The sequence below is a fragment of the Mesocricetus auratus genome, unplaced genomic scaffold (genome assembly GCF_017639785.1).
Source record: "Mesocricetus auratus isolate SY011 unplaced genomic scaffold, BCM_Maur_2.0 Super-Scaffold_100014, whole genome shotgun sequence".
NCBI lineage: Eukaryota > Metazoa > Chordata > Mammalia > Rodentia > Cricetidae > Mesocricetus > Mesocricetus auratus.
In genome coordinates, this window is record NW_024429197.1 from 40,459,923 (window position 1) to 40,473,061 (window position 13,139).

General features: G+C 40.5%; 1 protein-coding gene across 3 annotated transcripts in view; it reads right to left on the minus strand.

The window, feature by feature from the left end:
- Positions 1-3,595: 3,595 nt before the first annotated feature.
- Positions 3,596-13,139, minus strand: part of Atg4c (autophagy related 4C cysteine peptidase) — a 69,362-nt gene continuing 59,818 nt past the window's right edge. For all 3 annotated transcript variants that reach the window (XM_005074327.4, XM_013116495.3, XM_040757116.1), the window contains exon 11: positions 3,596-4,998. In XM_005074327.4, the coding sequence (XP_005074384.1) occupies positions 4,831-4,998 (168 nt within the window). In that variant the 3' untranslated portion in view covers positions 3,596-4,830. The remainder of the gene's footprint in view (positions 4,999-13,139) is intronic.

The following is a 13,139-nucleotide window of genomic DNA, read 5'->3' on the forward strand; positions in this document are numbered from 1 at the left end:
CATCACTATGATGACACTGTGACGACACTTGGGATGGGTAAGTGGCCCCAGCCACCACTGGGAGGTAGCAGAATCTTCAGGAGTGCAGTCTAGTGGAGAGGAATTACCCTTGAAGGAGACATTGCAACCGACCCTCCTCCTCTCTGCTCCCTCCATGCACTCCCGCCATGACATGCTTACCTTACCACAGGCCAAAAGCAATCAGGTCCACTGACTATGGACAGAAACCTCCCAAGCTATGAGCTAAAACAGACCTTTTTACTTTTTAAGTTGATTATCCAGGTATTTTGTTGCAGCAATAAATTGCTAACTCCAATAGACTTATCTGGGACTTAGATGCACAGTACATACATAATCCTATATCCCTCATCTACCTTAAATAACTGACTATACAACTTTTGGATTTTACTACCAGTTATTTTGTAACAATGTCATGAAGTCAGAAAAATAAAAGTGATAAAACTACTGGTAAGAAATACAGATCTCATAAATTTAATTAATATACAGACAGAAATAACCAGCCTCTCTGAAATGCTCAGGCAAATGTATATCTATTTTAAGGTAGACAAGTATATGTTCTACTGTACAAAGGAATAAGAAAATGAATTACAGCTATATCAAGATCATGTCAAGCCTATATGATTAAAAATAATTTGAGCTTTAAATATTTTTAAATATTTTAAATTCCCTTTTATAATATTTTAAATCTTCTTACACTATTATTTTAAAACATCTATTATTCAACCCCTTCAGATTCAACTGTCTCAAGTCTTTGTAGGAACAAATTATAAGCAAAAATAGGAGTGTCTCTTAATATAGACTTGGGCTACTAGCCATAAGGGTAATAGTTAGAAAGTAGTCACAGGTCACAGGAATGAACACCATGCAAGGCAGAGGCTAAAATAACACCACTTCGTAAATAAAAACATGAAATGCTGAATGTGTGGTAGCCCTCTTCACCAAGAATAAACAGATTAATCAAATAAAAATGCAAATTCAACCAAATGGACATGCTTCAAGGACTCTTAACACGACCTACAGAAAGGTGTATTTTTCTTGTGATACCTATTAAATACAGTAAATAACTTAAATGTACATGTATACCATATCCCCATTAAAACCTCTGTTCTAACTACTCTTGACAGCAGCTTTCCTAAGCAGACCTAATCTCCCTGCGTTCACTTGCTGTATTTTAAAGCAAGTGAGCTGATGTGAATATTACAAAGCCATATGTAAGCACACCGCACGCGTTGGTGAGTAGGGATCTCTATGCCTAGTGCCTCTGGAGCTGGTCAACATGGCTTTGGGGGGAAGAGATAACACTTTTACTTTCATGAAAAGTAAGAATTTCTTGCCTTATTTCCAAGAAACTGCTTTTTACTCACGTATTCTTTGTAGAGGGAGGGGGCCAGTGTGGGGGGTTCCTAATACCCACGCATACACATGCAAAGGCCAAAAGAGGACATTTGGTGTAGGCTGTGGTTCTCAGGCTCCTCCTCTTGAGACAGGGTCTCTCACTGAACCTGAAGCTTGCCATCTTGGCTAGTCAGCAAGTCCCAGCAATCCTCCTGCCTCCGCCTCCAGCAGGGCTAGGGTTACAGACGTACATAGCCACACCATGCTTTTCATGGGTTCTGGGGATGCAAACTCTGCTCCTCATGTCTGTCCAATAAGCTGTCTTGCCCACTGAGCCAGGTCCCTGCCCCTTCTATAATGATGTCTCTCCTACCCCAACAATACTTCTCACGTCTGTTTCAATAACAACACATTTAGTGATTTTTTTTCTTTATATGTTGCTTCTTTGTTATTTAGCTGCCCTTCCTCTTGTTTCCTGGTTTTGGAAAATCCTTTATAGTTGTTTTATTCCTTTAAAGCTTGTGCCTGAATATATAGTCAAAAACATATGTCAAATACAAGCTGTTAAAGGTGGTCTCTAACAAACCATGACACTGAACCTTCTCCGACGTAGAAGGGGAAAACTGGGCTACTGTGTTTTTACTGGAATACAGTGCTTTCTGACACAGAAGAATAGAGGCTAACTAGAAATCACTGAAGAGTAGATTTCTGACCCAAAACTGGATGGATTACACAGGTAAGTCGTTTTGTTGCTTTCTGTTTTAACATCAGCTTCTCTAGATTTAGAGTTGGCATGTAAAGTTGTATTTGCTGCAGAAATGTCTCAGAGTGATCTGAATTAGTAATCTTCTAATATTATCTTCTCACTAATACAGACTTCATGGGGTTGGTTTCATGTAATACCAGAAAAATGAATACCTCAGGGAATTTTTTTGGGAAATACTAACACAATAAAGGATCTTTTTATTTATTCATTCAATCATTCACTAAAGGATGACTTTTAAAATTGCCTGCTGGTGGTTAACACACTGGCAAAAAAAAAAGTTCACAGAATCAAGCCTTATAAAAACAAAGGAAACCCTTGTTTAAAAAAACTCAATCAAAACTTGTACAAAGTCATTTCTGAAATGTTCCTGGTAAGGATCAGTATCTTAATGGGAGACTCTTATCCATCAGGGCTCTAAAGAATATTCCTCTTAGAGTCTGCCTTGGAAGGGAGCACTCAGAAGTGTGCCTGATCGTGCTTCTGGGCAGGAAGGGAGCACTCAGAAGTGTGCCTGATCGTGCTTCTGGACTGGAAGGGAGCACTCAGAAGCATCCCTGATCATGCTTCTGGGCATGAAGGGAACACTCCAAAGCATACCTGACTTTGCTTCCAGGCTTGCAGAACTTCAAGTCTGTGTTCAAAGCAAAGTGCTTCTATCCTGGCCCTAATGGTAAAGTCCTGCTGCTGCTTCCCTAGTGAGAGAGTAGCCCGGCTTTGACTGGTCCTCAGATGAAGGTGGATCAGCAAATGACTAAGATAAACCCATCACTCCTAACTTGCATCCATACATTCATTTACCCCTACACATTACTGAATATGCTTTAGGTACATATCATTATGCTAAGAGTTTCTGATTCTAGACAGTTATTCCCAGTCTGGTAGATGATTGTGTTGTAAGATTTGCTTGTTTTGACTACACAATATTCTGAAAGAGCATTTAAAATGGAATTAAATGTAAAGAGTTGCTACTTCCTCTCTCCTTACCATTGTCCAGGTAGAATGTTGTCTTACTCCAATATTCTACTTTAATATTATCTCTTAAAGAACTAGGGAAGTGAAGGGGTTCTTCTGCAACCTCAAGTTTTTATAGAGTTCTTACATGGGAACACTCACCATCAGTACTGACCCACATGACAGTCTAAGTGCTTGCATGCAATGTGTCTGCTGGCCAGTCCTGCAGTGTCTGAGACCAGAGGAATGCAGCACATAAAATCTGGCATATTCTTGGCCTCTCATTCTTATACTGCCTTGACAGTCTAGGAAAATGAGTATTGAACTTAATTTGTCCAGATTTATCTAGGGCAAAGGGAAAACTTAGATTTTTAGACTACTTCAATTCAATAAACCATCCTCAATGGGAAATGTCAAACCTGTTTTTATTCTTCAGGCTTACTGAAGTCATCTCCCACCCTCTGTTTTGGCTTAACATGCAACTGTAAACAAAGGGATTCTCTGACAAAGGAGAGCAATGGCTGCATGACACAAACTTTTACATCTTTATAAGTCATCATTCCACACTGAAACACAGGAGCTTCATAAAATACATACTAAGCAACATTATTTCCATTCATCAGAAACAAACAGAATTCATTTTAGATAGTGATTTTTTTCAATAAGAGAATTAAAATAATTCCAACATCAAAGCCAAAACAAAAGCATTTTATGTTCTCGTGTTTTTATTAAAGTATTTGTTTTATAATCCTGGTATGTAATAACTCATATTTTTACATCACAAATTTGTCTTTAAGTAAACTCACAACACACTTAAGGCAGATTTAACCTGTAAATAGTCTAAACACCATTACATCACTTATACAAAGATCAAAATCAGATAGCATCCCTATCTTTCTTGGTATTCATCTTTAGACTTAAAAATTGAGTAACAAATTGAATTTCTATTAAATTTCACTTTTAAGATAGGAAAAAATGCTACAACTATTCTGTAATTTCCTTTACCTAATTAAAATAAATATAGATAGTACTAACAACTTAACTTTTAAATACATGGGGGAAATGGACACTTTTGGACAGCTCAGAGGTAGAATACCTGCCTAGCATGTACAAGGCCCTGGGTTCAATCCCCAAAAGAGAAGAAAGAAAAGAGAAAGGAAGGAAGGAAGGAAGGAAGGAAACACAATGCTTTATATTCATTCCTTACCACTCTGTAGCAGGCATAATGAGTATCTGCTATAAAATATTATTGAGTATTGCCTTAAAATCCTGCTTACTTGATTTTACGTGTCCATTTAGTTATCTAAATACATAAACCCAGTGCATCCTCTGGTCCCATTAACAGCAGGAAGCTAGGTCTAAAGATCCAGTCTCTGGTCTCTGTCATTAACACCAAGCAGGCTTTTAGAATTAATTTGGTGATCCCAATCTTTGAGGGAATCTATATCATAAAACCTCCAGGGGACCAATGGGCTCAGGTGGAAGAAGCTGGGGACCAGAAGGCTGATGGGTAAGGAAGTGTTTTGTTAGCACATCTTTGGGAAGCAGAATGCAGAATCGTTGTTACTTATCTGGAAAGCAAGAGCCATCAAGTCGTTTCTTTCAGAAAACATATCTTTACAGTCTGGGTATTTTCAAATGTGCAGTGTTAAAAGGACATGCACAGTTAGGATTTGACCACAAAGGTTCTCAGGCCACTTGTTACTCTCCATGGCTCTACCGTGGTCAAGTTCTTCTCAAACACAAATGTGTTCATCTTAAAGCAGGACAAACTCTTCTGTGCTAAATCGTTTGAATCGTTTCTTTTCCTCTTCTGAAAAAAGGTCTTCTTCACTGGCTGCAGTAGATGTAAAATCAAAGTCTCTGGAATGGCCATTTACAAAAGTAAACAATGGATATTTCTCCTTAGAGGAAATTTTCAATATCTGTAAGAGATAGCACAATGAATCACACATTGGATGCAACTGTGCACAGTAGGGCCACGTGACAAAACTAAGCATTTTAATCCTGGCCTTGTCCTGTACATTTCTCTCACACTCACCCAGTGCTATTATTTTTTTAATTCTTATCTTAATTTTTTTTATTTAAAAAATTTTATTTTTCATTTTACATACCAACCTCAGTTCCCCCTCCCTCTGCATCTCCCATCCCTCACCCCTCCCCTTCCCGCCTCCTATCCACTCCTCAGAGGGGGTAAGGCCTTCCTTGTAGAGTCAACAAAGTCTGACATACCAAGTTGAGGCAGGACAAGCCCCTCCCCTCTTTATCAAGGCTGAACAAGGTATCCCACCATAGGGAATGGGCTCCAAAAAGCCAGTTCATGCACCTGGTGACACTACCAGTCCCGTCCACGTGTGCCCACACACAACAGATTAAGCCATACAACTGTCACCCACATGCAGAGGGCCTAGTTAGGTCCCATGCAGGGTCCCCAGCTGTCAGCTCATAGTCCATGAGCTCCCACTAGCTCGGATCAGCTGTCTCTGTGATTTTCCTCATCATGATCTTGACCCTCGCCTTGTCTCACCACTGGACAGGTCTGCTAGACAGAAACTTAACAGTGCGATTGTTTCAACTGTCCTGCCCACAGGACTAAAGCTGATTAGCATCCCACAGTTTACTCATAAAAATACAAGCTAGATCACCAGTTCCTCCCACTCCAATGTCTCCCAGTCTTCTAGTCCTATTAATGTTGTAGTCATGCTGAAGAAGTGGCCTGTATTTATCTTCTTTTCCATAGTAACCAGAACATAACAAGATGATAGTGAAATATTGTAAGATAGTCTATTATAGTAACATACACAAAAGCAGTGTGACACTGAGACAAACAGTCCAGTCTAGTCTCAATCCTGTAACTACCTCATCAACTATGAGACAGCCTAAGTCACCCAATTTCGCTATGAAAGAATTGTTTTAGAAGACTGAAAGCAATAATAATAATAATATAAAGCTCTTTTTAAAATTCAGTTTGAGGGTCAATGAGATAGCTCAGTGGGTAAAGATGCTTGCCACCAAGCCTGACAACCTGAATCCAATACCTGGCACCCACATGATGGAAGGAGAGAACTCCCACGAGTTGTCCTCTGACTTACATATGTAAAACATTGCATATGTATTTTTAAAATGTAATAAAAATAAAGAAATAGGCTTGGTCTTTTCAAGATTCTAACAATTTTGACTGAAATATTTCTGCTTTAATCCAGTCAACATGAAAGAGTGATCTCTTGTACGGCAACAACACATTGTCCTAATCAGCCCCTAAAATCTTGTGGGAGACCTGAAACTATTACATAATAAAAAATTAGAAATTGTATATTCACATTCACATGTACTTTGAACAATTTAACTTTTTCTGTTAAATATATTCTATTAAAATGTAAACAATGTTCATAAAAATGAATGGTAAACATTCTCTGAAGAACATTTGAACAAGGCTAGAGAGATGGCTCAGTGGTTAAGAGCACTGACTACTCTTTCAGAGGACCTGGGTTCAATTCCCAGCACCCACATGGCAGCTCACAACTGTCTGTAATTCCAGTTCCAGAGAACCTGACACCCATGGCAAAGCACCAATGCATATAAAATAAAAATTAATAATTTTTTTGTTATTTTGTCTTTTTTTTCCAGAGCTGAGGACTGAACCACTGAGCTAAATCCCCAACCCCAATTAATAATTTTTTTAAAGAAGAATGTTTGAACAGAAAATTTTCTTTCTCTGTTTTCACTTTTGAGACAAAATATCCTTAGGTCCCCAGACTAGCCTCAATCTCACAACGGCTCCAACTCTGCCTCCCAAATGCTGGGATTACAGGCTTGTACCAACAGGCCTAGCAGAAACCAAAACTTTGTTGCCAAGAAAGACCATTAAAACTCTGAAAAGTTCAAGTTACAAAGTCTGAGGGTACATCAACTGTACATACACATGTCACTAATCATCAGTTCAATATGGTTTGTTAACACCTGTAGATTTATCACACATACACACACACACACACACATATACACTAATAAATTCTCCTGAAACATGGCTTACATGGATAGCTCTGGCAAAAGAAACAATGTAAAAAACATTTCAATGAGACATTTTTTGTTGCATGGAAACAAACCACTTTAAAACAGCCAAATACTAAAAACATTAGAGGTGATGAAAGCAGATCTTATCATTCATATAAGGCTTCTAATTTATACTTTGCTCTAGTTTATTTGATTTGTATCCTACAAAAAGAAGAGAGAGAGAAGGGCAAAAATATGGAAGAGAAAGAACAAGAGGCGGAAAGAATTGGCATCTGAGGGATCATCTTCCGCCAGCCTACAGCTGGGAAACACGCCAGACCTGCCTGTCATTTTGCATCCATTTCATGTCACTTGTGAAGTCCAGCATCTGATGGGCAAGCGTCCATACCTTGCTTCCAGATCAACACAGCACGGCTAACATTAGAATCTTCATCTTGCCTTTCAAGATCAGAAAGAAGACTTTGGGGTTTGTTGGCTATGACCAAGATGCTCATTGATCATCAGATTTAAATCTGCATTCTAGGGAAAATGTCAGAAAGAAAACTTTTGCCCTTTATACAGCATGTTCACTCTCCTGCGGTCTGTGACCTCCAATACGGAATCTGTTGATCCCAGCTTTGAGAATATCCATGGCACAATCTTTCTGAGCTTACTTAAAATAATACTAAAGGGTCTCAAATGAGAAGTATATTAAAGGTTTATCCAAGGGGCAGGGAAATGGCTCAGGGTTAAGAACACTGTCTGCTTTTCCAGAGGACCAGGATTTAATTCCCAGCACCCACATGGCAGCTCACAACCGTCTCCAACTCCAGTTCCAGGAGATCTGATGCCCTTTTTTCAGCCCTCTATGGGCGCACATGCAGGAAAAACACCCAGACACATAAAATTAAAAACAAAGGTTTACCCAAATTAGTTAAAATGCAATGTCCACACAAAACCTGAAGCACAGGTTGGAGAGGTGACTCAACAGTGAAGAGCACTGGCTGTTCTTGTAGGGGACCCAAGTTTAGGTCCCAGCACCCACATGGCATCTCCAACAGCCTGTAACACAAGTGTCACAGGATCCAACACCCTTTCGCCTCCATAGGCACCAGGAACACACGCGATGCACATACATTCATGCAGGCAAACACTCCTATACATAAAATAAAAATAAGTACACTTATTTAAAAACCCTGCATATATAATGTTTACAGCAGTGTTTTTTTCAGTGTCAAAACTTGGAGGTAACAAATAACCTGTGGTAATCCAATAAGTGGAATGTTAGTCTGTGCTGGAAAGGAGTAAGCTATCAGAGCACATGTAAAAACTCCAGTACATGTCTCCGTTTGGAAAAACTGGATCTGAGGAGACAACATACTGCATGGACTTAGCTACATGACATTCTGGAAAAGGCAGAAGGATGAGCACAGCAAAAAGATCAGTGTCTAAGAGGACAGAGACTCAACAGGGACAGCAGAGGGTTTTCTGACAGTTAAACTATTGCTTATGATATTATAATGACGTGTGTCTCAATGTGTCTGTCAAAAGCCACAGAATATACAGCACAGAGTGTAAATCTTAAAACTCTGGATTTGGGACAATAGCAACGTGTCAATTTGAGTGCCTTGGTTGTAACAAATACACTACCCTGTGGTAGGCTGACCCTGGGAAGGAAGGCCGTGGGAACTTTCCCATTTGATTTTGTGGTGAACCTAATCTAAACATTGACCATTATTCAACCTATTAAAAATGCACTATAGGATGTTGGGGTGGGGAGGTGGCAGGAGGGACAGGGAGGAGAGGAAGGAAGGAAATTTTACAGTTGGGATATAGAATGAATAAATTTCATTAATAAAAAGAACACTATGCACTACACCAAGACAGTTGACTAGAAGAGGAAACCACGTGAAAAGCACCAATCAGTATGATATGGAAAGCAAGACATCACTTCAAGACAAATGAGAACTGGAATGCCGAAGGAGGCTTTTTAAATTGTCTAGCTCATTCTCATTTCTAAATAGACAAATTCAGAACCAAAGGACTCAAATGATTACACAGCCACAGAAGATGACTACTAACTACATCAACAATTCATTATTGATACACGCAACCTCAACATCCTGTCAACCTACTTTCCAAATACGTCCCATAGCTAGGGGTAGCACAGCAAGACATCGTTAAAATACAAAGTGCTGAAAAATTGGGGACTGGGAACATGGCCCAGTGGTTAAGAGCATTTGCTGCTCTTCCAGAGGACCCAAGTTTGGTTCCCAGCACCCACACCAGACGGCTAACAACCACCTATAATTCCAACTCCAGGGGATCCAACATCCTCTTCTGGCCTCAGTGAGCACCCACACACACAAACAGATACACAAAAATAAAAATACATTTTAAAACTTGACCCTGAAATTGGTTTCTGTTTGTTTGTTTGTTTGTTTTAAGTCTGGTGCTCTCTTGTAATAGGAACACTGGTAATGTTGTCAAAATCTTGGGGTTTTCCGAAGTAGATAATACAAAATTCCAAATTAGGTTATCTTTGTGAGACAAAATATCATTAATTTAGCACTATTCAAAGTTAAATACAATGTCAATTATTTAATGATTTAGGGAAATGTTTATTGCATATCATTTTTAGATTTATTTTGTTTGTGTGTGTGTGTGTGTGTGTGTGTGTGGCATGTGTGTGCACAAGCAAGCTTGCAGACACTCGTGTAAATGCCATGCATGTGCAGATGCTGGTGAGGGGCAGAGGAAGCCACTGGATCCCTGAAGCTGGAGTTACTGGTGGTCGTGAGCTACTCTTTTCACAACATAGCCAAATACATGCTGAAGCTGCTTTATTACCTGAAAAGCAAGTTGTAGATTTCTTTACAGGAAAGAAATATGGTCATACTTTATCTATGTACTGGGTTGACAGGCTTCAGAATTGAGAAAGGAAAAGTCTAGAGGACAGGAGTTGCGTAATTTATTTCATCATAAAGCTAGTTAGAAGACCAGAAATAAAACAAGAGATGATCTCTTTCCCCACATCAAAGTCCTTTCCAGTATGGCCTGCCACCAAACATGGAAATCACTCTGGTCCACAGCACTCCACGGACACTGTCCAGAATCACTGCACTGGGTTATAACCTATGTGTTGGTCCATCCTAAAGTCAGCCAAAAGTATGAAAGATAAAATTGTCAAAATCACTTTGAAAAGCCTTTCAATTATTTAAAGCATGGCAGTCATAATCTTATATGCACACCCTTGTTCAGTGACATGTAAATGTACAAAACAGACTAACATATAAGTCAGAAATGATAGCATACGCCCAGTGTGGCACACTCCCAAGTAGTTGGGTGGATCAGGAGTTAGATGCCAGCCTGGACTAGATAGATATTTAAGACTGTCTTAAAATACCAAAACTACAACTACATATATAGACATAAACACACACACACACACACACACACACACACACACACACACACACACACGAGAGGCTAGAGAGATGGTTCAGTGATTAAAAGCACTGGGTTTGTCTTGGGTTTGATTCCCAGCATCCACATGGTGGATCACAACCATCTATAACTCCTGACACCCTCTTCTGGCCTCTATGGGCAGCAGGGACACACATGCTCAACAAACAAATGCAGGTGAAACACCCACACACAAAAACAAAAGCAAACATGGAAATGTCCGTTTGTCACTATAGAGCCATGTGGTTAGACTGTGCCAAGGATGCAGTACTGTTAACTCCCTATACTATCCCCTGGCTACTCAACCTTAAATCCAGCCACTCTCCCAGCTCTCACATAAAACCCTTTATTAGTTCTCATTCTCACCCGTTTCTATGACAATCAACACTCGCGATGTTTCTTTCTTAAATGTAACTTCCTTTGGTTTTGCAGATTTCGCCTCCCAGTGTCTGATTCTTCATTCCTTCCTTCACTCACTGTCTCTGTTTGTTGCCGCATCACAAAATACAGATGTAAAATCGATCCTTCATCTCTCCTGCATGTTAGCTCATTCTATATTCTCCCCCTTGAAAATAGTATCTGCCCTCAGTCTCAACTGCTTCTCACTAAGCATTATTACCGCCCATCGTACGTAGCTGACGGGAGTGACTCCTGAAGGATCGGGTGCAAGCGGAAGTGCGAGTGACAACGGTGCATTTGTTTCATCAGCAAAACATCCCAAACTGCTAGACCACGCCCACACCCACCCATGCTCCACTGCCCAAAGAGTATCTGAACGACTGGGACCCTAGGAACATGAGTGAAAAGCGCACATTATTATCACAAAGTGTTCATTGGGGCCTGTGTGCCAATCACAGATGAGGGACGCGGTAAAAACAAGGCAAGGCCAAGTGCTAAAGACGTCTTCATGTCCTGTGGTCAGAAACCGCCAGGCTGAGACCTGAAAGGCACGAAACAAGCACAGTTGGCAGATGAGCCAGAGGGACAAAGATTGTGGATGCCAGCATTCCCAGCACATTTAAACAGACAGATGAGAGAAGAAGAGAAAGTGTGGCCCTCATGAGCAGATCTCATGGGTCCTGAGGAGTCACACGAAAAGGTGGTTTGGGTTTCATTGTTTGCTTAAGCACTCAACTGATAACCACAAATCTCTCACAGCATATTTCTGAGAGTTTCTACCCACAATGTTGTCTGGTCCCTCTTTCCTGATTGCCTGAGGATTAGGCCTTCTAGTCCTAGCCCAGATTCTACTGACTCTACCTCAGACCACACTGACGGCTCCTCCAGAACCCTGCGGACTTGTTGAGTATAGTGTAGAGACTAACATTAACTGTGGCACTAGGCAGAATCTGTTCAAAGCCAGAATGAGTTGTGTGGGCCTGAGTGAGTTACCTGACCACACTGTCTCGTCTCACTTAGCTGTCAATGCCCGTGATGCTGTGCAGACTGACTCAATTAATGTAAAGTTCTCACAAGACTGCCTGGTGTCTAATGTGTTGGCTTTATCACTGTTATTGCCGTTATTATCATAATATTAATCTTCTGGCATTTGTTAAACACACAGAGTCATTGATTGTTAGTGTCTATTCTTGCCTTTCTAACGAAACTATAAACCCCTGAAGATTACACAAGAAATCAAGAGTTCTTATCACTAGATCCCAGAAGGAAAAGGATGTAGTTGGAGAACATGGAGCTAGAAAGAGCGTCTTTGGGAATAGCGGAAACACATATGTGCCTAAAACACAAAAATGATTTCACAAAGACATTTTCTGGGATGGACTCGGGAAACTGTGCACCACTGGAGAAAATGGGAATCTTGATCTGAGTCGAGAAAGCAAACTAACATTCTCTCTCTATGACCAAGGATAAGGCACACGGAGGCCAGTTCCAACCCAACATAAAACAAACAACAAAAAGCAAACAACTTTTCCACAGCAGTATCTACCTGATAATCGAAAAGACTTTTAAGAACGTGCTCTCTACTGCCGGAAATGAAGCTGGATTCACATATAAACAGGAGGCTGTGACAGATGAGGAGTCTTGAGTTGTGGCAAGGGGCTTGACTCAGCAAGGGGCTTGATTCAGCAACACCAGTTAATAGTCACCACCATTTCCTCTCAAGACTTCTTTATTTTACATGTATGAGTGTTTTGCCCACATGTAAGGCTGTACACCAGGTGCACATCTGGTGCCTACAGAGGTCAGAAGAGGGCATCAGAGCCCCTGAACCTGGAGTTACAGACCTATGTGAACTACCATGTGGGTGCTGGGAATCCAACTCGGGTCCTCTGCAAGAGCAGCTAGGGCTCTTAACCACTGAGCCATCTTTGCAGCCCCAATGATTAATTTCTTAACACTCTCATTTTTGGTGCAATTTTCTGACCTCAAACAGTAGCACCAGCAGGTAATATGCTTGCAAAAAAGGAGTATCATATTTGATAATCATCATCAGGTTGGGAACAATTGAGAGAAAATACAAATATTCCCCATCACACCACGTACAGGACAGTGGAGCAGAGGGTGGGCAAGCCTCATCCACAGGCCAAGCAGGTGTGCAGGCAGAAGCTATGGAAAGCAGAACTTTGATAGAAATAGGATACAGATGCAA